Below are 24,433 nucleotides of genomic sequence, written 5' to 3'. Positions count from 1 at the left end.
CGACAAAGGGTTTAAGAACGAGGGAAAAGACGCAAGGGTTTTTTGTCGCCTCTCCCCCCGCCCCCCCACACACTTCGCTCCCCTCTCCTCCAATCGAGCACCTCCTGGCACCGCCCCCTTGTGGTTGGGTCGCCGGAGCGTTTCCACGTCCCTCCTCCAAGAGGGCGGGAAGAGAGGCAGGGTGGAGTTCCCGGCATGCAGCGGGCGACAGTTCCCGGCCGGTGGCTAAGATGGCGACTCCCATGCATCGCCTTATCGCTCGGAGACAAGCGTGAGTGTGTGAAGGGGTAAGGCGGGTGGGAAGCGTTGGGTTGTCTGAAAGAGGGTGCGGGCATCGTGTCCACTTTGATAACGGGACTTTCGGCAAGGAAAAAAAGGGGCGTTCTGCAGAGGAAGCCAGGATCGGAGGGTGGGGAGAAAAAGCGAGCTCAGAGGAAAGCGTCGCGTAGCCTTTCAACAAATAAATACAATTGGAAAGACCCCGGGATTGTCGGAAATGTTTCTATAGCAGCGCGGCTCCTTTTTTTTTTTTTTTTTAAGCGGGTGGGGGTTGGACAGGGCTGGTTGAACCCACAAGCCGCGCTTCTTCCGCGTGTGGTCCTTACGAGAGGGGAGAGAGAAAGGATTGTAGGTGTTCCTGATCGCTGTCTTTAAAAGCTGCAAACCACAACCGGGTCTCACGGAAAAGGGCTTCTCGGGTCCGTGGTGTGTGACGTTGTGTATGATTTACTCCGTCGCTTCCTGAGAGGAGGCTGGAAGTCGCAGCATCTTTATGCACTACCTTGGCGGTAGTGGTTGTAATGTCCGGTTTGTTGGGGCTTGTCGTTCCTTTCATTGCTTAAAAGAGCGATTGCTTGCATCTAATGTTTTGTATCGCCTCCAAACGCAAAAGCCCGTCCAGAAATAGTGCAATTTAGATGAAGAAAAATCATTAACTTGGATACAGCTGGTATATTCTCTGAAAGTAGGAATGAAGAAGTAATGGGCAAGTCCATTCTGTTGTAACTGGATTTCCCTACAGCGTTTGCATTTGAATTTTTGGTGCCACTACCACTCAAAGATCTTAGGCAGGGAGAGTGGCATTCAGTTTGGAAACAAAATGCAAGAAAATACAGGAAACATGATGGTAAGAGAAATAACTGTTATAAAATTCAGTGGACCACAGTGGAATAGAGCACTGTCTCCATACCCTTGCACGCATAAAACTAACCTGTGTTCTAGTAGTTATTCATGGATGTCACTTTCCCTCTTAACTGTTTCTTTACCATATACCATTCTTTACGAAGGGGTGCTGATAAGTATTGAGCCTTTCCCATAAAAAATTGAGCTAGGAAGCTGTAACTGCCACACTATTCTACATATTCCCCCAGGAGTCCTGCAGCTTCTTAAGTCCCTGCAAATAAAATTCTTCCGACTGCTGGTATAACCACTCATTTGCCACATTAGTTGCCTCCAGAACACTCCCAGATCATTGTCCCTTTAGGTGTTTTCTGAGTTTGGAGAACAGATAATAGTCAGAAGGAGCCAGGTTGGGAGAATAGGGTGGATGGGGCATCACTTGAAAGCCTAAGGAGGTCAGTTTTGTCATTGTTTCACCTGCAGTGTGTGACGAGGTGTTGGCATGCAACAGGATGACACTTTTGGAGAGCTTTCCTCGATGTTTTTCCTTGATGTTTTGCATCAACTTTTTCAGTAAAGCACAGTAATATTTTGCATTGATGGTTGAACCATGTTGGAGGTAGTCCACCAGCAGAACTCCCTTCTTATCCCAAAACACTGTTGCCATTTGCTTCTACACCAACCTTTGCACTTGGAACTTCTTTGGCCTGGGGTGACTACTGTGCCTCCATTCCTTAGACTATTCTTTTGTCTCAAGATCATAATACAGTAGTAGATCCATGTCTCATCACCAGTTACCAGTTTGCCCAGGAAATCTGACTCATTTCTTGCAAAATGTTCCAACACAGCCACTGATGACTCCACACGTTTCCTCTTTTGTTCAGTTGTCAAAAGTTTGGGGATCCACTTTGCTACCAGCTTTCTCATTTCCAAGTCGTTGTGGATAATGGCACCAACTCTCTCACATGATATTCTCAGATATATAGCAATACTTTCAGCTGATATTCGGCATTCCTCCATGATCATGTCATGGATGGCTTTCACATTTGCAGGCACAGAGACAGAAATGGGCCTTCCACTGGGTTTCTCACTTTCAGCACCAAAATGGCCAGTTTTAAAATTGACAACCCAACATTTAACTGTTGCATATGAAGGGCCACTGTCACCCATAGTTTGTGACATTTCATCATGGATCTACTTTGCACCCTTCCCTTGGAGAAACAGGAACTTGATTATGTGCTACCATGTTCACTTTGGACCTAAACACGAAAGATAAGTTAAAATCATAGGTAGCTGATTTTTGCACCATTGAATACAGACAAATTGGTCAATACATCCTGCAGTTTCTAGCTTCCTAGCTCAATTTTTTTCTGGGACAGGCTCAATACTTATCAGCACCCCCTCGTACCATTGCTGATTTTCCCCACTTGTCTCACATGTTTTTAGATGGCTAGAAAATTAATAACTTGCACATATTTATGGTTTGGTTTCATCATATTATAGTAAAACAATCTCAGCCTTGTAGGCTCTGCTGAGTCCATTATGGCCTAACATGTAGGGTCCACTGGTCTAGATCCATTTTCTTCTGGCTTTTGGACTGGATTTAGCATGGAGCAACCTTGGCTATCCTTGTAGATCACCCGTGTCAGAAGAAAAGAGTGAGAGAACTTTCTTTCTTTTTAAAATGAACTATTGATAATAATATCCTGGAAATTTTGTTGACAGTAGGAGTTGGAATACCTGTGGTCTCTTAGTGCTTTTTTCTATATGTATGATGGATTGGTTTCAATAGTTTATTCTGGGGACCTTTAGCATTTACATTATGACACTTGTGCTGTGAACCTCAGTGGAACTCTGTTTTGTACCCCAGGCTGTTTAACCTGGTCATTAAAGCACTCCAGAAGGTAGTATGAGCTGAGATAGCAGCAGTATGCTAATGAAATCGGCTCTGCTTCTGCTTTTCATTATTTTTTGGTGATTTGTTCAGTGTCCAAAGTGAATAATCCATTGAATATGTGTCAGGAATTTGATGCTACAGGAAGAATATGTTTCTATTCAGGCCATTTAAAATTCCACAAAAATATACAGTTTTGTATTCTCCACAGTTCTTCATCGGGTTGTTGTTGTTTAGTTGTTAAGTTGTGTCCGACTCTTCGTGATCCCATGGACCAGAGCACGCCAGGCCCTCCTGTCTTCCACTGCCTCCCGGAGTTTGGTCAAATTCATGTTGGTAGGTTCAATGACGCTGTCCATCCATTCATTGGGTTAGGTGGTTCAGAAAAAAGGGGGGGGGAGGGAGATGGGATAAGGAAGCAAATTCCACAGATTTGGCTAGATATTATAGCTATAAGGATAGGAGTTAAACCCAGTCCCAAGACAAAGGCAGTGCCCTTAGTAAGTAACTGACAGGTGTATGTGGACAACTTTTCTGTTAAGAATTTGTAAGGAACATATTGCAGGTTTAGGAAAGCTTATTCAATAGTGACCAGTAGAAATAGCCCAAAAGACAGTCTACAGAACAAAGGTAGTATGTAGCTATATTGGAAATACACAAAAGGCCAAAAGATGATATCCCTTTAAACTTTATTTCCCAGGAAGTTCCTTTGATATTCCTTCAGGAAGTAGTCTAAGTATTTTATTGTTTTTAACATACCTTTGCTAAAAGCTAGGGAAGGAATGTAATCTTGCGCCTCTCAGTAAATGATGGTCTTCCCACAATTCCTTGAGGACATTAGTTGTCTGTCTTTATATAATTACTAAATCCTAATACATATGGTTATACTTCGAAATTGCAGTGAGGGAGATCTCCACACATACATGTATCAGGTTACCTTGTAATGTATATGGCAATGGAGAAAAAAATGACTGTCTCAATTTCTGAATACATGTGAATGTTCACCTTATGTCAACTTTAATGAGTTTCAGTCCAAGTTAAAGAATTGAACTTCCTGGGTTTCTATTGAGCAGTAAAACACATGTTCCTACAGCATTTTGTTTTATTTATTTTATTGCTGATGTTTTATTTGCTTACAGATACACATTTGCTGTATGATTTATTGGAGTACTTTCATTTTTGTTTTTGTAAGTTGCCTTGTAAAATCTGCTTAATTCAGAAGGTGGAGCAGAATTCATAGTGTTATTTTTCAGTAGTTATGTGTAAGAAATTCCTGTGTTTCCTGTAAGTGTGTAAGAAATTGATGAGAGAAAAGCAGTAAACTTGCTTAATTAGGAGGGACTTGTTCAGAATATTTGCTCTCTTTTTGTAAAGGATAAAAATACTACCGTATTAGGTAGTATAAAAATACTACCATATTTTTATTTTTCGCTTCATAAGACGCACCTCTCCATAAGACGCGCCAAATTTTTAGAAGAAAACAGGAAAAAAATAATCTGTTTTCTTCTCCTAAAAATTGGTGAGCCTTATGGAGAGGTCCGTCTTATGGAACACAACCTAGGACCCTTTGGAAGGTCACCCAACTGCCCCCGGAGGCCAGAGGGGGTGAAATCGCCACCATCTGGGACTCTTCTGAAGCTTCCCAAGCCTCAAAAGAATTCCAGAAGGTGGCAGTTTCACCCCCTCTGGCCCGGCGGCGGGGGGGCAGCGTGAACCTCCAAAGGGTCCTAGTGTGTGTTCCAGGATCCTTTAGAGACTCACCCTGCCCGCCCCAGGGGTCAGAGGGGGCGAAATCGGCACCTTTTGGAACTCTTCTGAAGCTTCCCAAGCATCAAAAGAGTGCCAGATTTCGCCCCCTCTGGCCTGGCGGGGGGCAGGGTGAGCCTCCAAAGGGTCCTAGGGTCTGTTCTAGGACCCTTGCGAAGCTCCCCCCACCCCCACGGAGCCAGCGGTGGCGAAATCGCCAGCTCCTAGGACCTTTTCTGAGGCTTGAAAGACTCAGAAAAGGTCCTAGAAGCTGGCGATTTTGCCTGCGCTGGCCCCGTGGGAGGTGGGGGGAGCGTTGCAAGGGTCCTGGAAGGCTCACTCGGACCCTTGCGACGCTCCCCCCCACGGGGTCAGTGGGGGCGAAATTGTGGCCTTCGCTCCGTAAGATGCACAGACTTCCCCCCATATATATATATAGTCCCCCCCATATATATATAGAGTCCTTAAGGGTTAAAAATCAGCATATTGAATTGAATGTGGGAACAAACTGAAATTCAGTGAAGGTTTTCAAAACTGAATAAAGAGGTTTCATTTGAGCAAACTTGGTCAACAGCTATTTTGGTCCAATTGCAATTTCCAAGTTCTGATCAAAGGTAATGTCACATGTAATGCATTATTGCGGTTTATTTTGATTGTTACCAAATAACAGTGGCCAGTCCATTTTAAGAACATTAGAAGAGCACTGCTGGATCATGCTAAAGGTCCATTTGGTCTAGCTTCCTGTATCTCACAGTGGCCCCACCATATGCCTCTGGGAGCACACAAGGCAACTAGACCTTGGTGACCAAAAGAGCTAGTAGGTCACAAATGCCATTTAGAACCAACCATACATGGATAACACAACAGTAGATCTAAAATGAATTTTCATCTGTTCTCATGACAACTAAAATTTGTCCTGTAGACTGATTGGACAGTGTGTTGTACATATCTATATAGGATTGTAGCAAGAGTGGCGTCATAAATCAAAACAGAGGCAAGCAATTTTATCCTCAAGTGTTTAAAAATTAAGATACAGTTATCAGATGAAGATACCTTAAAGTCAGCTTGTGGACTTAACAGGAGATGACCCTAACACTTCACTAAAGCTCCAGTCAACATGGACATAGTAGTAGTGAAATGTTCTTTTATCATAGTCACCACTGTCATAGAATGTGCTCCATCCAGTTTTTTGTCACTTGTGTTCAAAGCCCCCTTTTTTCTTTCTTTGTCATGTCAGAAGCACCACAGTGCAATTAATAAATAATTTTGCTTAGCAGTGGGCAATATGAAGAGCATTTGCAGCAGTAAACATCAAATATTCCATAGTATACAGTATGTTGAGGAGCATGGAGTACACTGATATAGGTGTGAATATGCCTGTTGTTCTCTGCACTTGCCAAGAACTGTGTCAATGCAAAAACCCCATGTTCTTAGGGTTCATCTTGGTTCTGCCAACTCTAGTCCGTAGCCTATTAAATGACTTTCAAGTAGCAGGAAGGAAGTACCTTTAAAGTAACTACAGTGGTGCCTCACTAGATGATGATAATCCATTCCACTGAAATCGCTGTTTAGCGAAATCATTGTCTAGCTAAAAGCATTTCCCCATTGGAATGCATTGAAACCTGTTTAATGCGTTCCAGTGGGGAAGAATCATCGTTGTCTAGCGAAGATCGACCATAGGAAAGCCGCTTTGCGAACCTCCAATCAGCTGTTTAAATCGCTGTCTTGTGAAGCTTAGGTCCTGAAAACACCTGTTTGCGAGCGTGGAGGGAGCTGTCAAAATCGTTGTCTAGCGAAAATTGGTTTGCGAAGTAGGGACCAAACATTGTCCAGCAAAATTCCCCCATAGGAATCACTGTTTTGCGAATCACTATAGCAATTGCAAAAAGCCAATGTCTAGCGAAAAAACTGTCATGTGGGGTAACTGTCTAGCGAGGCACCACTGTAATTTGCTGTTCCCCCTGCTTCAGTGCCAACTTATTAGAATACAAAGAAGCCAAATGGGTTCTGTCCAGAGGGATAATTTACTGTGGAACAATCATATGGAGCCAAAGTAATCTGAATCGTATAATCAGTCACACAGGGCTTTTGTAAGAATGTCAGCGGGAAAGTTCTTAGAAATCCGTACATTAAGGACTGCTTTAATTGTTCCACTATCATTTGCAGTCTTGACCTTACAATTATCCTCACTTCCATGCATGTTTAAGTACAGTAAGTCTCTATTGCGGTTATTCTCAAGTGTACATAAGATTTTAGTTACAGATGGGCACGAACCTCAGTTTGGTGCAGATTGGCAGATCAGCTTCACAGCTGTTCTGTGGGCACCCTAGCTTCCCTTGCTCTGTCTCCTCTGACGAGCACCCACTCAGAGGCAGCATCCACCATGCCACTGCCTCTAAATGGGTGCCCACCAGAGGAGCCAGGTAAGCCAGAGCACCTGTAGAACCGTTTTGAAGCCAAACCGCACCAAACTGTGATTCGTGGCTTGGAGATGGGGATGAGCACCGTGCCCTAGAATTGGACACGACTGGACTAAATGTCAAGGGGAACCTTTACCTTTACCTTACCAGGAATATATTTGAGATAAAACTTGCAAAACATACTTAATTGGGTAATGTACCTGGTGCTGACTTCAGGAAGTTGTGGCACGAGGTTTGTATGTATGTTCTTATTAGCCATCCACCCCAGCACAAAGAATAAGCTGGTTCTAATTGTGATTTTATGTGTTCCCACTTTTGTTGTGAAGTTTGTCTTTGTTCTGTTTTTTATCTGATATGCTTTCTGGTTCAGTTTTTGTTGATCATATGCAGCTATCAAGAATGAATTTGTTTGTAATGTTGTCATCACTTTTGAAGAAGCCATAGATGCTCCCAACTAAATGATTTTTGGATTGCAGCCCAGACATCTAACTTCTGTTCTAGGTTTTAGCCAAAAGCCAAAAGGACACTCTGTGCCTTTTAGGAACAATCTCAGCTTTGCCAAAGCTTTAAAGAAAAACACTCAGTTTCAGAAAGCTTTTGAACTTGCTCTTTTCTTTTTGAGACACTTGCTGTCCTTTAAACAATTCCTGCTCAAATTAAATAGTTACATTGGTTATTAACTCGAAGGAATTTTCTTGTACGTAAACATTGAGCTACTGCTAAATGGTGGTAGGAGTGTTCCCTATATTTCATATAATAGGGAAGGGTTTGTATTGTGCATGTAGATATTTGGAGGGAGGAAATTGTGACCATTAATTAGTTAAAATAGAGCTGCTTGTGTTTTTCCAATCCTGTGTATATGTGTGTTTTGCCATTATACGAGCAAGTGCATGTTCCTTAAGTTTTCATAAGTTTCTTTATGTTGTATGATAATTTTGAATCAAGAGAAGTTTTTAAAGCATTTTTTCCATTCCACATGGAAAACTGGCTATGCAACATGCAGTTACATTTGGTAGTGGGTTATGTCTTAACAAAACATGAATTAAATGTGAATCCAGCAAGTCAGCTTTGTCTTAAGGGTGACAGAGGCTGCAGTGATCCAACCTATGGAGTCAGTGGTGAAACAGAATTTTTGTGAAATTGGATTGTGTCCAAAGAATGATGAAATCTGGATACTGTGTTTTCATTTTTCTGTGAACCTCGCATTTAAATTCCAGCTAGGTCAGTGAATATTTTAGTATGGCCTAGTAAGAAAATGAAACCTTGCCCAGAAGCTTCCAACCTTTTTTAAAAAAAGGCAATCATAGGAAAAAAGTATAGCAAAGGAGAAAAGTGCTTAACAGAAGAAACAGAATGGTGGAGATATATATATATATATATATATATAAAATAAAATTTTATAAAATAAAATTTATAAAATAAATTTTAAGTTGTAAAACCATTAGAATAAACCAATGCCTTTGAAGTATATATAGGGAGAACAAAATTTTAAATGTTTAAAAGCTGAAAACTGTAATTTTAGTACAGTATTAGCTTTAATAAAGGAAGAAAGAGTATGAGGGGATTCTAAGTTTGTTCGCTTTGAAGAACCATCTATAAGCATTACTAGTGTAATCTGAATAAAGTACAGTTGCATAAGAAGTGGTATACCCACTTCTACTTCAGGGGTAGTAAAAGTACCATCCTCTGGCCAGCATAGCTTGTGGTGAGAAGTCCTGAGATTGTCTGTCCAACACTTGAAATATGACACTTCTCCTATCGTAGTGTCAGAAGGAAGCAGGTCATCCTTATATAAGGTGACATACTAAATAAATATCTTTATCAAAAATGTTGCAGTAGATACACATTTTAATCATCTGACCCATTTTTCAATACTTTCCTAATTTTCTTGGGTTTTGAATATAGTCTTTGTGAAATCCTAGGAGTGTTTGTGTTTTACTTAATGTATATCCACCAGATATATGCTTATAAACTAATATATACAGAGTATTTTTTAAATCTAACAATAGCTGCACACAAGTAGCATCCTGTGGTATCTTTACATCCATATCTTTATCTGAAACATGTCTAGCTGGAATAGCAGATCTGCAGTAACTCCGAAAGGGTGTTTGATCCCTCTTTATCCCCCCTTGCATCACTTCCCGAGGTTGAGATGTAGAAGGAGTTAGAAAGCAAATTTGTGTGACTGAGCAGGAACACAGGAGTTGGAATTTGGCAGTGATTCATGATATCTTCTGTAGGCATATTTGATCTGTGCCCTTCAGTTTCTTCTTACATGTATTTTGTATATTTTCAAGAACATTTTTGAGAAAAAATTTTATATACCACCTTGAAATTCTGACAGCGTGCACTACTAGTATTGAACTAAGGAGGGTGATTGCTCAGTGATACAGCACGTTTGCAAGCAAAACACCAGAGAGCTTCAACCTCTAGTATTTCCAGTTTAGGATATGAAAGAATCGTGTGCAAAACAATGGATAGCTGCTGCCAGTCAGTATCAATGGTAGAGAGTAGTAGGACCAATGGTCAGTCCCAGTATTTTTAAACGATCACTTAGGGAAATACCATAATAGCTTTCTCTTATCTCTTATTTCTTGTATTGTGAAACCAAATATGTTTCTATAAAATAAGCATATATAACTGGAGAACTTTTAATCTGTATCAGGATGAAAGTTTTTCTCTCTGGGGACAAAATTTTGCATTACAGTATTTGTAACACTGGGAAGTCTATAATTATATCTTATTTTAGCATTTGTACTTGTAATTGTTTTTGGCACTGTATCATTCACACAGGAATAGGACCATCAAGATGTTGATTGTAGGCTATAGTGAGGATGACAAAAATGAATGCCAGGTAGATTGGGTTATCACAGGAATGCTGAGAGATGTTGCTTGGAGGGAAGTCGGAATCAGTCAAAGAAGGCAACTGTTTTATATCCATAAGACATTACAGAAAGCTGTTATTAATATATATATAGTGCGCTAAGAAGCCTTGATCTTTATTTTCACCCTTACACTGGAATTTTTTTATGCAGCCAATTTCTGCTCTCTCCTCCCCTTAGTAATTCTTTCTATTTTACAGTAGTGACTTTGAGATTTGTAAAGGAGTGTCCTGGGAGGTTGAAGTGTTCTGAAACTGATTTGTCTGTGTTGTCACCCTTAATATCAGGTTTGTTTCCATTCATTTTTGTATCCGTTCATTATTTTGAACATACATTGTCTTGTTTGTCCTGTGTACACAGAGAGCTGCTGTTGGAAGAAGAAGGTATAAATCAAATCAGAGGATGAACAAGTAAATAAACTACTGACATTGTGGCTGACATTGTGTATTTCAGAGCATTTCAACCTCCCAGGACACTCATAAGTTTTAAAGGGCAGGGATCATATGCTGGAAGGGTTAAAAGACCTCTGCCACTGGATTGGTTAAAATCTGTAAGTATCTTTTGAACCATTGTTATCCAGATGTCTTATCGATTGAGCAATGAAGAGATATGCCAGATGCTTCAAGCCCTGACACCTACTTAGTTTATTAAGCATCCTCATATTCGTCATTCCTTTTAATGAGGAGTACCTAGGTCAGGTCAAAGAGACAACAGGAAGACATAGTAGATAAAGCAATCATCCATCCTAAGTCTTGAACAACTACAGTACTCAGTTTTTCTGAAGTGTCAAAGTGTCATCTGCTACAAAGAGTAAACAAATTGACCCACAGATACAAGGATGCGTCTTGCAGGAAAGGATGGGCTAAAGTCATCCAGTACTGGAAAAGATGCTTTAAAACTTGGATGAGAGCCAATCATTAGGCTGATTTTCAAATATTTAGGGTTAATAATAATAATAATGTGCCTTCAAGTCAATACTGGTTTAGGAGCCTCGTGGTGTGGTGGAGGAGCCTTGTGGCACAGTGGTTAAACTGCTGTACTGCAGCCAAAACTGTTCTCACAACCCGGTCTTCTATCCTTCTGAGGTTGCTAAAATGAGTACCCAGCTCGCTGACGGGGCAATGTGCAGCGGTATATAAGCAGCATGCTTTGCTTTCTATAGCAAATTTTTTCAGAGTTTTCTAGGTATAGGCAATGCCAGTTTGGTCATTGGTAAGTTGAAAGGGGGAAGTAACTGTGTGGGGTGAATAAGTGTTCTTGTGTCAAGACATGAAATGTTATGGTTATAGAATGTTAAAATAATGAACACTAAAAAGAGTAGCCCTGAAAATGAAAGTGCTTTTAAAATGGAGGCTTGAATAATAGTTTATTATAGTCTTTGCAAAAGAAGTAGCCAAGTAAGGTTGCTGTTTCATAACAATCCTGATAGTTGAACATGTTTATATCACAGTGTGTAAATATGGAGGGGATGTTTCCAGGCCCCCTGCCATGCACTCTTTGTAGTGTCAATATCTTGGTGTAGTGCCAATATACTGTATTCCGATTTTACAGTTTTCTAGCATTCCAGGAACGCTAGACCCTTAGCACTCCAGGCTTTGCAGAAGTTATAGTCAAAACAATTATGTTATTGACATACTGGCAGCTTGCCAGATTTTAAGTTATAAACCCTTGAAGTTACAGTAGGTTCAAGAACACTAGGTTTTCCTATTGAAAAATTTCCTTGGTATACCAGGTCCCTGGAGAAAGGATTATTGACTGATTAGGGTGAAGGCAACAATAGTTATAGTTTTGCCTCCATAGATTCAAACTGATTTGGCTGGGTGAGCACTGAGAATAATTTTTCATGTTTGCCTAGATAGTCTAAAGGCTAAGTAATTTATTTGACTTTCAAAGATTTTTAATTTTAACAAGTCTGATATTTTAAGATATGTATTCCTAGTGTTTTTGATTGTGCCTCTTTTAGGCTATAAGCTCCTTTATGTTTTTTTATTCAAATATTATTGAAGTTATTTTCTGTGACTTTTATAGTTAAAAGTTCATGACTGAAATACATTTTTGACTTAAGTATTTGCCTACAACATTTAAGCTTAGTGTTCATATTTTTTAAGTATTTGTTCCTAGAGTTTAACTCATAATTGAAATAATGTTTTCAATATGTTTTAACTTTTTACTTTTTGAAGAACTTTGTGTATATAGAACATAGAACCTACGTACATAGATAAATAAAGCTTGCAAAATTAGACAAGTTGATATTGCCTGGAATTATTACAACAATGAAAAGACTTATACAGTGGTGCCTCGCTTAACGGGCACTCCGTTTAACGATGAAATTGCTTAGCAATGACTTTTTCGGAGCATTTTTGCGCTTTGTTTAGCGATGGTCCCTATGGGCAATTTTCGCTTAGCGATGGTTGGAACCATGCTTCGCCCCTGTTTCGCTTAACAATGGTTTAAAGAGCCTCATGTTTGCTGTTTTTTAAATGTTTTTCTGTTATTTATAAAGTTAAAGTTTACTGTTTAAAATGTTTGAAATCATAAAGTACACTTAATAAACCCTTTGTTAACCAAATTTGACTTTGTTCTGACTCTTTTTTAATTTGTTGTTGTATTTTTTCCCCCTATTGAGATGCATTGAATAAGTTTCAATGCATTTCAATTGGGGAACTGCGTTTCGCTTAGTGATGTTTCCTATGGCGATTTTTGCTTAAGGACGGCAATTCGTTCCTATTGGAACGGATTATCTGGTTTTCAATGCATTTTAATGGGAAACCGTGTTTCGCTTAGCGATGAAATCGCTTAGAAGCGACTTTTTTGGAATGAATTAACATCACTAAGCAAGGCACCACTGTACTTTGATACTCAGATGAATTTTATATGATTGGAAATGACTGTTTTGTTTCATTCTGGAATTAACTCTATTTTGGAATAAGTGCCAATTGTGATGAACACAGGCTTCTCATTTTTTCCTAGAGGTCTATAAAGTTCTGTAGGGTTCTTAAGGAAATGTTAAGGCATCAGAATCCTTAACCTGACACTTGAGTGAGTCCTTTTCAATGGCCTGGATGGATGGACATGGGAACAAAAAGTGATGGCAGCAAGCAATCCGTGTCATCTACTGTGACGATCAGCAGCAGTCTCTGGCTGTCCTCTCCCTCAGTAACAGATGTGGAGGAGGGTAATTGGAAGAAGCACTTTTTCGGGTACTCTGGGGCATCTTTCTAAAGGCTCTCCAAAATCTGGGGCCCACTATAGAACTGATAATTGAAAGTGGAATTAGGAATATCCTCCACATTTTGGTAAGCAGTGTAAGGTCTTCATAGAGTGTGTGATTTAGATGAATGCTTTTACACCTGTACAGAGACTTGTTGAAACATGGAGGAAGGTTTACTACCTCAGATTTGAACCATGATAGTGAGGACATAAGCAAATGAAACCATATCTGCAGTTTAATATCCTGAAAGTGCCATCACATTTCTTGCACACTATGGTTGATTTTTCAGTGAAAGACGTTTGGCTGAAAGTACTTTTCTGTATTTCCTTAGGGAGGCAAACAAGCAACACGTGAGATGTCAGAAGTGTTTGGAATTTGGACACTGGACTTACGAATGTACAGGGAAAAGAAAATATCTGCATAGACCATCGAGGACAACAGAATTAAAAAAAGCACTTAAAGAAAAAGAGAACCAACTATTACAACAAAGGTGAGATTAGCTGTGCAGAAGACTGTGTGTGATTTCTAGAAATTTACTTCATGCAGCCATAGTTAAGAGTTCTCAAAACTGTAAGAGAAAATATATGATGGGAATACAGACCAGTTGTCCTAGAGGCAATAGATTGTGTACTTCTTAACCACCATTTCTCCTGTGTGGACATTAACAAAGGTCAAAGCTAATCAGGGTGAACTCATAAACTAGTATTTGAAGCCACTGTTGTTTAAGCCGTTCTGTATCCTTTATTTAAAATGTCCTAGGAAAGTATTATGCATAGATAAAGACAATGGGGTGGTTAGAAGGAGGAATTTGCATGTAAAATAATGTTTTGGAAAAGAACACACTGTTCGATAGCCCATCAGCTTAACTGTGGTTGAGAAGGAGACCGCTGAAGTCTGTGCAAGTCCTTATGGTTACATCTGTTGCACAAACACTTAAAAGTAAGTGCCATTGAACTTCATGTGTCTTAAGTTGAAATAAAGAGATCATTGCACTAATGCTTTATTTTGGCTGGATTGCATCTTATGTTTGTGCAAATTTCTTTTTGTCTCTGTCTATTTTTGTCATAATCTAACATATAACATGAAGAGCTTTTGGGTTATCCCTTTTGTAATACAATTTTTTAAAAAGTTGCTATATATGGGGAGCGCTGTGTGATAGTAGCTAGCTACATTCCCTACCACGACCGCCAGCTTTGTATTTGTACTCTTTCATGGAAATGAAAAGGCTAAAATCCTATTATATTTTGTGTAAGGTTGCGTAACTTTCTATAGCCAACTGATAAAGTACTAGGTTGTATCTTGGTTACACAATCAGATGACTGACCTGGCATCTGATCAAGACATGCTCCAGAACTTCATTAATTAGCTGCAGCAAGTTATACAAACCTTACAGAACTACCACAATGATTCTGGCCAGTGTTTGATGGCTTACTCTTTTATTATTTCCACTTAAATATTTGTGTATTGTCTTTGTAGTTTTCTGATTTGAAGAGCTTTACTCTCTTTTCTGCAGTTTCAACTCTGCTACTTTTTTTCTGGTCTGCCTTCATAAGATCGTTTTTTCATCAGATGCAAGTTGCGATTTCTCTTTCGTTTATTAATACAGTGGTGCCCCGCATAGCAACGATAATCCGTTCCGGATAAATCGTCGCTATCCGGATTTGTCGCTATACGGGGCAAAAAACTCCATAGGAACGCATTAAACACTGTTTAATGCGTTCCTATGGGGGGGAACTCACCGTTATGCGAAGATCCTCCATAGGGGCGGCCATTTTCGCCGCCTCGGTAAGCGAGGCAACACAGCAGGTGGCCATTTTGGAACTGCCGATCAGCTGTGCGAAAATGGGGCCTTTGGGAGGACCCCCGCTGTCCTTCCGAAGCCACCGCTGGCATTTTCGCCCAGCTGAGCGGCAGTGGCTTCAGAAGTTCCCGCCACTCAGCTGGGGGAAAATGCCGGCTCGGGCTTTGTGAGGACCGTGGGGGAGGGCTCCCCCGCTGTCCTTCCCAAGCCCTAGCCAGCATTTTCCCCCAGCTGAGCGACGGTGGCTTTGGAAGCTTGCTGGGGGGGCTGGGCGAGAGCGAGGGGGAGAGAGCGTGGCCGTCTCCAGCCCGCGAGGGCTTGGAGGCAGGCAGCCGGGAAGGGGCGTGCCTCTGACGGCCAGCCAGCCCCGGACGCCCGGTCTCCTTGGTGGGGCTCTCCCGGGGTGCAGACGGGGCGAGGAGGGGGTCTCTGGCGCGCTGCCCCCCCGGCCAGCTGCTGCCGCCCTGATCCTGGTCCCAGGCGGGTGCCTCCTCCTTTGCAGCTCTCTGGCTCGGCGCCCGCCCCAGGTGTGCGGGCGGGCATCGGGGCCAGGCCCTTCGCCCCTCCTTCCCTCCGTCCTCACGAGGTGGCCAATCCGGAGTGCCCCCCGCTCCCCCCCCAAAGGCCCACCTGTCAGCTGTTCCAAAAGGCGAGCCTTTGGGCTGCTCACAGCTAAACGCTTCTCCAGGAGCAGCCCAAAGGCTCGCCTTTTGGAACAGCTGACAGGTGGGCTTTTGGGCTGCTCCCTGAGAAGCGCTTATCCGGGAGCAGCCCAAAGGCCCGCCCATCAGCTGTTCCAAACGGAGCAATCGCTATGCGAGGCACCACTGTATTTTTAGTCAGTTCCTATCATTTCCCCCTTTCTATTTGCCATATCATTGTACAGTGGTGCCTCGCTTAATGATGTTAATTGGTTCCCAAAAAAACATCGCTATGGGAAAACATTGCTAAGCGAAACACCATTTCCCATAGGAATGCATTGAAAACCGGTTAATCCGTTCCAATGGGAACGGATTACTGTCCTTAAGCGAAAATCGCCATTGGAAACATCGCTAAGTGAAACAATGTATCCCCCATTGGAATGCATTGAAGCCTATTCAATGCATTCCAATGGTTTTGCGATGTCCGTTTTTGCAATTTTAAATGTGTCTTTAAAGGTTCAAAAACGGTTTTAAATGCTTGGGATCGTAGTGCACCTTCTAAAACCTTTGCAAACTTAATTTGGCTTTGTTCTGAGTCTTCGTTAATTTTTTTGTGAATTTCTTTCTCCCCCATTGGAAAGCATTGAACTGCAGGTTTGACAGCTGTCAAACTGACAGTTCAATGCTTTCCAATGGGGGGAAAATTCACCAAAAATTAACGAAGACTCAGAACAAAGCCAAATTAAGTTTGCAAAGGTTTTAGAAGGTGCACGAACGATCCCAAGCATTTAAAACCGTTTTTGAACCTTTTAAGACACTTTTAAAATAGCGAAAACGGACCTGTCAAAAGCTATTTTTCTTATTCTTGATGTACTGTATTTTTTGCACCATAAGACTCACTTTTTTCCCACAAAACAGGGGTGTGGAAAGTCTGTGCATCTTATGGAGCGAAGAAAACAGATTATATTTTCCTGTTTTCTTCTCCTAAAAAATCGGTGCGTCTTATGGAAAGGTGCGTCTTATGGAGCGAAAAATACGGGGTAATTATTGTATGTTTCTTACATTACCATGCTCTTAAAATACCGGTCAGAATCTAAGTGAATATTTATGCTTGTGTGAGTGTGTTACTATATAACTCAAAGCAGAGCTGTTAACTAATGAGTTAACAGCTCTGCTTTGAGTTATAATAACAGTCATCTGAATTCCTAGTCGCATGTTGAATCAATCACACAACTGGTGAGCTACTGGGAATTCAATTGGGAATTTGTTAATTAGTGGTGATTTGTTGCTCCAGAGCACACCAAAGTATGTTTAAATATTCATTTCAGCTCTGGCCAATAAATATAGTACTTATAGTAATGAAATTGATTTTGAGGCTCATGATTAAACTGTTGGTTTCTGAACCCTTCTGTTAGGGAAATGACGTTTTATAGATGTGACATGGGACTCTTGCCTTGTGTCTAGTATTTACTTGCTAATAAAATAAGTCCACAACTACAAATGAAAGTGTTAGCGCAGATCCTACTATTTCATGCAGTTTAGATTTTCAGCCTGCGAGCAGGACCTAGTTTTGATTCTGTGTATTTTGTGCAATGCTACTTGTTCATACTGTATAGTCCAGGGGTCCCCTCTCCCCGGTCCGCAGCCTGCTGCTAGTCCATGGCCTTGGCAGGACTGGGACGTGGAGACAGATCTTCCCCCTCCCTTGCACTCCCTCCACGTACGGCCCGCCTGCCTGCCCACACACACGGGTGTCCCTACATGAGCGTGCCCTGCCCACCCATGAGCACGGACCCCGCCCCCCCCAGTCCGAGGTTCAGAAAAGGTTGGGGACCACTGGATAGTCCAATCCTATGCAAAGTTAGATGCATCTATACCAGTTGAAATTGATGAGCTTTGATGTCCCTGCTTTTACACAGCTTTGTTGCTTTGGTCATTTCCTTATGAACTGCTGGATAGCTCAGTGGTTTAGATATCTGGCTGTGGAGCCAGAGGTTGGGAATTTGATTCCCCCCATTGTGCCTCATTGATATGGCTGGAATTGATGATCCATAGGGTTCCTTCTGCAGTTCTAAGAGGATGTTGGTATTATGTATTAAACATTGTTCCAAGTCACAGTGTAATAAAATCAGGCTTTTGCTATTTTCTGTCAATAGCTTTTTATAAACTGTGCAAGGATTTATTCATTTCTTTATATATTTATACATTTTTAAAATCTAACTTTAACTTTCTTCATACAGTTGTGTATAATGTACCTTATTATCTACCATAACAGCAAATTTTAGAGCATTTCAGCAATCCTTAGTGACACCCTAGCGTTATCACTGTGTCCAAATGCGCTGCTGTCAGAAGGAACAGCAGGAAGCCATTGCCACCTGGTAAATTTATAGCTGAGCTAACATTTAAACAACAACCCATCCAAATTGTACTTTTATTGACTGCAGTGCAATACATGTGCAAAGATGATGTGGCAACTGTTATATTTAAACAATTTATTAAACTGAAATAGTGTATAGTAAATTAAAACAACCATATCAAGATGTTTACAGTAGAAGTACATAATAAATATGTGGCTAGAATTTATCCATTAGAAAATGATTGTCTAAAACAGAGTTTTCTGCAAGAACCTATAGAGGCACATGACCTAATCTTGGTTGGAAAGGAATTCCATAAAATGGGGACAGACACCAAAGGCCCTATTCCTGATATTCTCTAAATGGATCTCAGATCTATGCAACAAACATCTCTGCACAAGTCCAGACACTGGCTTAAATGATAAGAAAAAGGCATGTCCCTCAAGTACCCTAACAGTTTTGTACACCAGCAGATGTATGAATCAAGTATGAGAAGTTGTTTTGAAAGTATGTCAACCATCCTGACAGGAATGTAATGTGTTCTACACTTCCACTACTTCATTTGATGTTCCTTGTGTTTCTTAAAATGTGAGAAGTCATAATATTTACTTCTATGTGAAGGTAAGCCAGGTTGAGAGTTTGATTCCCCACTGTGTCTCCTGCAAGTAGAGCAGGCCTTGGGCAAGCTGCACCATCCCAGGGCGCCCCCCCCTGAAGGAGGGAAGGGTCAACCACTTCTGAGTACTCTAGAAAACCCTGAAAAGGGCCACCATAAGTCAGAATTGACTTAACAACATGGTCATCATCATTATAGAAACAGTTTTATTTACAGTGGTGCCTCGCTTGATGACGTTCCAGTGAAATCGCTGTAGATTGATATCGTCGTCAAGCGAAATAAAAAAACCCATTGAAATGAATTGAAGACTGTTCAATGCGTTCCAGTGGGCAAAATACCTGCTCGTCCAGCAAAGGTCCTCCATAGGGTGGCCATTTTCTGCTCCCTGTAGAGCAAAGCATCCGTCTGTAACACAGTGGGGAGCCATTTTGCACAGTGGGTGGCCATTTTGGAAACCCGACGATCAGCTGTTTTGATTGTCGTAATGCGAAAAATCGGTTCCCAATCAGTTCATTGTAAAGTGGTTTTTTACTATCTAGGCATTGTTTTGCGATCGCAAAAACCTAACTGTTAAGCGGATTCGTCGTAGAGCGGGGTAATCGTTAAGCGGGGCATCACTCTATTTAATAACAATATGTATATGGTAACCATGAGAGCTTACAGTACAGTATCAATAAAATACTAAAATAAAATAATCAATCATAAAACATTTTAAAAACTGAATAGTAAAAACTTTATTCAGTTCCATTCAGTTTCACTCAGGTTAAAAATGCATGACTTCCACCTTCACTCACCACTGCTGCCTTTGTCCTCTCTTCCCAAATTCCTTCTTCCACTCTTATATCTCCCAATCACCACCACACATTCAGCTTGTACTAGCTTAACAGAAGAATCCAGCAAAAGCAAATGAAGGGATGCTACTAAAAGCTAGTTATCTATGGGCTGATATTGAGATATAATCAATCTATTTAAGTTAGGGAAACTGCATTAGCCATTCAGACTTCTGTTGTCAGCTTCTGTAGCTCTTGCAGTTCTGGATATGTCTTAGGGCAGAGGTCCCCTACCCCTGGCCCAGTGCTGGTTCGTAGCCTGAGCGGGCCATGGAGACAGACTTCCTGCCCACCCTCCCTTCTACACAGCCCCTTTGCGCCTGCGCGCACGGGCCTGTGCCCACTTGAGTGCTCCCCTACCCCTTTCCACAGGCACACAAGTGCCCCTGAGCACCACGCTGCCCTTCATGCACGCACGCATGAAGGGCACCCTCCCACTCCTTCGTGCATATGCATGAGCACCCATGCGAGTACCCACTCCTTCGCGCATGCACATGAGCGCAGGGGTTGCCCTGCCTTCCCCCACTGGGTTAAAAAAGCTGGGGACCGCTGTCTTAGGGCAAACAAACAGAAGGGGCTCAGTGAACAGAATCTGAGATGTAACCTATCCAGTTCCTTAAATAGGAAAGATCGGCAGTATCCTTGCAAAATGTCATGCTTCTACCTCTTATCATTTTGGAGCTCTTTCAAGACCAACTTTCAGAAATATTTATCAGATAAGTATTTTATTTAATTCCCAGAGTGGCTTATAGGAAAATGTTTGTCTCCTAGGAGAGAAAATGACACATTAACTCAGCACCTAGATATTTGCAGTTTATACCTTCTGTTGATTTTATTTCGTGCTAGGAAGAGGACTTCTTTCCATTGTAAGCAAAAGCTTCACAAAACATCTCACATTTTTAAAACTTTTTTTGGCCAAATTAATTAAAATATTTTTCCTTCCCCTCCCCTTTCCAACCAGCTCTGGAGAATCAGCTACAGAGAGGAAGAGCAAGAAAAAAAGGTATTTCAAGAAATCTGAAAAACACAACAAACTGCCCTTCTATTGCATTGATTCTTTGAAAAATGCAGTTTGAGTAATGAAACAGACATGTATGGCTTAGACATCAGTATATCTTTCCAGTTCAGATCAGGCTTAACATTTAGCTTCTTTTGGAAGGCCTTTAAATATCTAATTATTTCAGCATGATGATCTATTCCTGTTTTTAATTTTTTTCTCTGTTATCTTGGTGCAGGAGTTTCATATGTGTTAGTTCATGTGCCATACATCTATGCCATTCAGCGAACATGAATAGATTCATTCCTGTTTGTATTCCTGGGTACCTGTTGTTTTGTATAGATTACCTTTTTTTAAAAAATATACAGAATTCTAAAGCAGAATATGTATGCTTCCTTATACCTAATTGGTTCATAATGTAATTTTTTAAAATATATATATATTTAATATTATTCATGTAGGCTTGACAATATTTCTTTTTCAAAAGGATTGCAGGACACTTAGACATAATTCAGACATAATTGGGAGATCATTGTTTTCCCCTGAATGTGAGCATGCAGAATTGGCATCAAACTTGTGTTCCTCTTTCCTTCCTTTAACATGGATAGAGATTGGAATATGTGCTTTTGAATCAAATTAAATCAGTTTTCTGCAGTGTGACATCCTTTTTGTTTTTAAACTAGAACCAAAAAGGGCCCATTTTCCTCCTGTGTGCATGAAAAATAGGAGAGTGCGTAACCTCATGGTTCCTGTAGCTTGTTTACATAGCAAGAAGCTAGAACTTCATATTATACAGTGGTGCCTCACACAACGATGTTAATTGGTTCCAAAAAAATCAACGTTGTGTGAAAACATCGTTCTGTGAAGCACCATTTCCCATAGGAATGCACTGAAAACCGGTTAATCCGTTCCAATTGGAACGGATTGCCATCGTTCAGTGAAAATCCCCATAGGAAACATCGTTGAGTGAAACAATGTTTCCTATATTGGAATGTATTGAAGCCGACTCAATACATTTCAATGGCATTCCGATGTCTCTTTTCCCTCATTTAAAAGTGCCTTAAACTGTTTGAAACCTGTTTTAAATGCTTGGCATCGATAGTCCAGCTTGTGAAAGGTATGCAAACTTAATTTGGTGTTGTTCTGAGTCTTCGTTCATTTTTGCTGATTTTTTTGTTTTCTCCATTGAAATGTATTGGACGGACCGTCCGATAAATTTCAATGAGGAAAAATTTAAAAAATCAGCAAAAATGAACGAAGACTCAGAACAACACCAAATTAAGTTTGCATACCTTTCACAAGCTGGACTATCGATGCCAAGCATTTAAAAAAGTTTCCTAACAGTTTAAGGCACTTTTAAATGAGGGAAAAGGGACATCGTTATGTGAAAATCCCCCATAGGAAACATCGCTGTGTGAGGCAGCAAATTGATCAGAAAAAGACATTGTTATGTGAATTCATCGTTGTGTGAGGCACTCGTTGTGCGAAGCACCACTGTAGTTGAATGAGATTTTAGTGTATGTTTCCGTGGGGCTAAAATTTTGTAATTAAAGAGTCTGATGTTCCTCCCCCCAACTCTTTCCTCTACCAAATGTGCAGACACCATAATTTATTGTATGGTTGTATCTCAGAATGTCAGCCTTACAACTGGGTGCCTGAATATCTTGGCAGGAAATGTTTGGAAATTCGTTTGTAATGAGATTTTTTAGTAGACCTTGTAACCGCTGATTGGTATAGTGACCTTAAATAACATCTCCTGGTCCTTTTAAAACTATTTTTGTGCAGGTCTAAAAGTGTGACGAGTTCCAGCAGTAGCAGCAGCCTCAGTTCAGCTAGCGAGTCTTCATCTGAGAGTGAAGATTCCTCATCCTCTTCTTCTGATGACAGTGACAGTGATGAAAGCACTTCCAGTTCCTCCTCCTCTCCCTCATCAAGTAGTTCTTCCAGTTCTTCTGACTTTGAGACAGATTCTAGTTCCTCTAGTAGCAGCAGCAGCACAGACAGCAGCACAGATGATGAGCCACCAAAGAAAAAGAAGAAGAAAAACAATTTGGTTCCATGTTAGGACTGTGGCACTGATGAACGCTAAATACTATTTAAAATGCATAATGGCCAAATAAAATTTAAGCGATCAATTTTTACAACTGAGAAACTGTATGTGTTTTACATAGTAGTTCATAAGACATCAGCTGTTAAATGGCAAGTAAACCTTATTGAAAGAGTATTTTTGTGGATTATTGTTTAATAGGAAATGCTACTTTCGTTCTTAGTTTTTAAAGAAGTCTCTCAAATGTTTATATGAGCAAAGGTCCAGTCACCCTGATGTTTACACGCCAGAAAGCAAAACACATTTCTTTCAGCTACTATCTTGTAACATGTCATATAGCAATCATCTGTTTATACCGGCTTCACATTGTAAGCAGGATGGAAGCAGAACAATATAAACTTTTATTTCACTTGGCTGATGTCCAAAGCCATATTTAATCTTTACTGACAGATAAAGAAGGGATGATACTGCCTGAAGTGCAGAGAGGTTTGATTTCTCAAATGTCATTTTGGAGTCAAACAGTAGTGGCAGTGTTCATGTTTCTGTTAGTACTGAAAAATCAGTATCTTTTTTATACATCAGACATTTAGACCAGTCGAGTGGAGCTGTTCAGGAGACTGACACAGGTGTGTGTTCATAAATTACTATTCTGGATTTGGTTCTGCATATGCAAAATAACTGTACAGAGATCCTAGCTTCATACAGGCCAGATTACTATATGTAAGGTTCTCCAAAAGATATAAACATGCTGGTATAGACATACTGTCAATTCTTAAAGTTTCAGCCATCATTTGAGCTAGACAGAGGCCGATTCTAAGAACCTCTCTGCTCATCAACCAGTAAACAGCACTGTCCAACACTAATCTTGTCTGCCATCTGTTGAGTAGTGGGAGATCCTTGTGCACAGCTACCTATGTGACTCTCCCTATTATGTATCAGAATCTCTGGAGTAAGGCCAAATGCTTTAATCTTTTTAACAAGGCCTATTCAGAGCTCAAAATACCATCCCCTAATCTGCATTTGCACTGTGTAGAAACTGTAGTGTTAATTGTTGCAACTGATATGTTTCATCTTTTGTGCCTTTTCATAAAATTAAATGTGTTCTAATGAGGGTTATAAATTGAGGGAGTTTGAACTCTTTATTTTACTTTCCATACACTAATTTGGGAACTTAGAAAAACTGTAATACCCTGTAAATCTATTTTCAGTGCAAAAAGAATTTATTTTCATTGGAACTGGATAATAAAAAGTAATAGTATCTTTAAATATTGCCCCCTTGCTGTTTTTACTTTATAATTATTAACTGTAAGGTACATTTGATTTTTATGGTCATATAGCAATTTCCATTGTACTCTAATTGTAAATTCATTTATATAGGGCAACTATTCTTTTTTGCATAGCACAAATTACATATAATAGAATGAATTCTGAAATGGAAGATATGTATTAACAAAAATCATTGCAATGCATTTTCTGCTAGTTAGCAGAAGTGACTTGACTTGCTATTGTGATGAATTCTAGCAATTGTAAGTAGTCACTTTAATATGTGATGCAGTCTCCTTTTAGTTTCTTATTGATGGGAGTCTTTTAAGAAGGAACATGTGGGGTAGAATCTTAAATATCCTAGTGTAGTTAAAGTATCAATTAACTATGGAGCTATTTTTTATATTTTTATGAAAATGTAGTGTGTAGAATGACTTTTGAATACAAATGTTCTATTTAAATGTTTATGTAAGGTGTGCATTTTAGTCTGTAATCATTTCTATGTTTTTCAGAATACAGATACTGTAATTCTAAAACTACCAGAAAATTATTTGAATCATGCTAAAGAATGTATCATTTAAGAAGAAAAATTAATAAATTATTAAACACAAA

General features: G+C 40.3%; 1 protein-coding gene and 1 long non-coding RNA gene across 5 annotated transcripts; both read left to right on the top strand.

Moving 5' to 3' along the window:
* Window positions 1-116: 116 nt before the first annotated feature.
* On the top strand, window positions 117-24,433 carry ZCCHC10 (zinc finger CCHC-type containing 10). 4 transcript variants are annotated; one of them, XM_020813673.3, is made up of 4 exons: window positions 117-271; window positions 13,604-13,762; window positions 20,476-20,517; window positions 22,297-24,433. In XM_020813673.3, the coding sequence occupies exons 1-4, from the start codon at window positions 231-233 to the stop codon at window positions 22,574-22,576; spliced, it is 522 nt and encodes a 173-aa protein (XP_020669332.1). In that variant the 5' UTR covers window positions 117-230; the 3' UTR covers window positions 22,577-24,433. The 4 variants fall into 4 exon arrangements, with proteins under 4 accessions (XP_020669332.1, XP_078241893.1, XP_078241892.1 ...); XM_020813672.3 differs by having other exon boundaries at window positions 155-287; XM_078385767.1 differs by lacking the exon at window positions 20,476-20,517.
* Window positions 1,036-3,376, top strand: LOC144586840 (uncharacterized). The gene is made up of 2 exons (XR_013541895.1): window positions 1,036-1,126; window positions 3,225-3,376. It is a non-coding gene; the product is annotated as an uncharacterized LOC144586840 (long non-coding RNA).

Source organism: Pogona vitticeps, chromosome 2 (assembly GCF_051106095.1).
Source record: "Pogona vitticeps strain Pit_001003342236 chromosome 2, PviZW2.1, whole genome shotgun sequence".
NCBI classification, from domain to species: domain Eukaryota; kingdom Metazoa; phylum Chordata; class Lepidosauria; order Squamata; family Agamidae; genus Pogona; species Pogona vitticeps.
Note: the sequence above shows the minus strand (reverse complement) of the source record. Positions and strands in the feature narration are given on the sequence as shown.

Excerpts from the sequence above, each read along its gene's own strand:
- ZCCHC10 (XM_020813672.3), top strand. The coding sequence starts at position 196 with ATGCAGCGGGCGACAGTTCCCGGCCGGTGGCTAAGATGGCGACTCCCA. Across the intron at positions 288-13,603 it reads AAGCGTGAGTGTGTGAAGGG|GGAGGCAAACAAGCAACACG; the intron begins GTAAGGCGGGTG and ends GTATTTCCTTAG. Across the intron at positions 13,763-20,475 it reads AACCAACTATTACAACAAAG|CTCTGGAGAATCAGCTACAG; the intron begins GTGAGATTAGCT and ends CTTTCCAACCAG.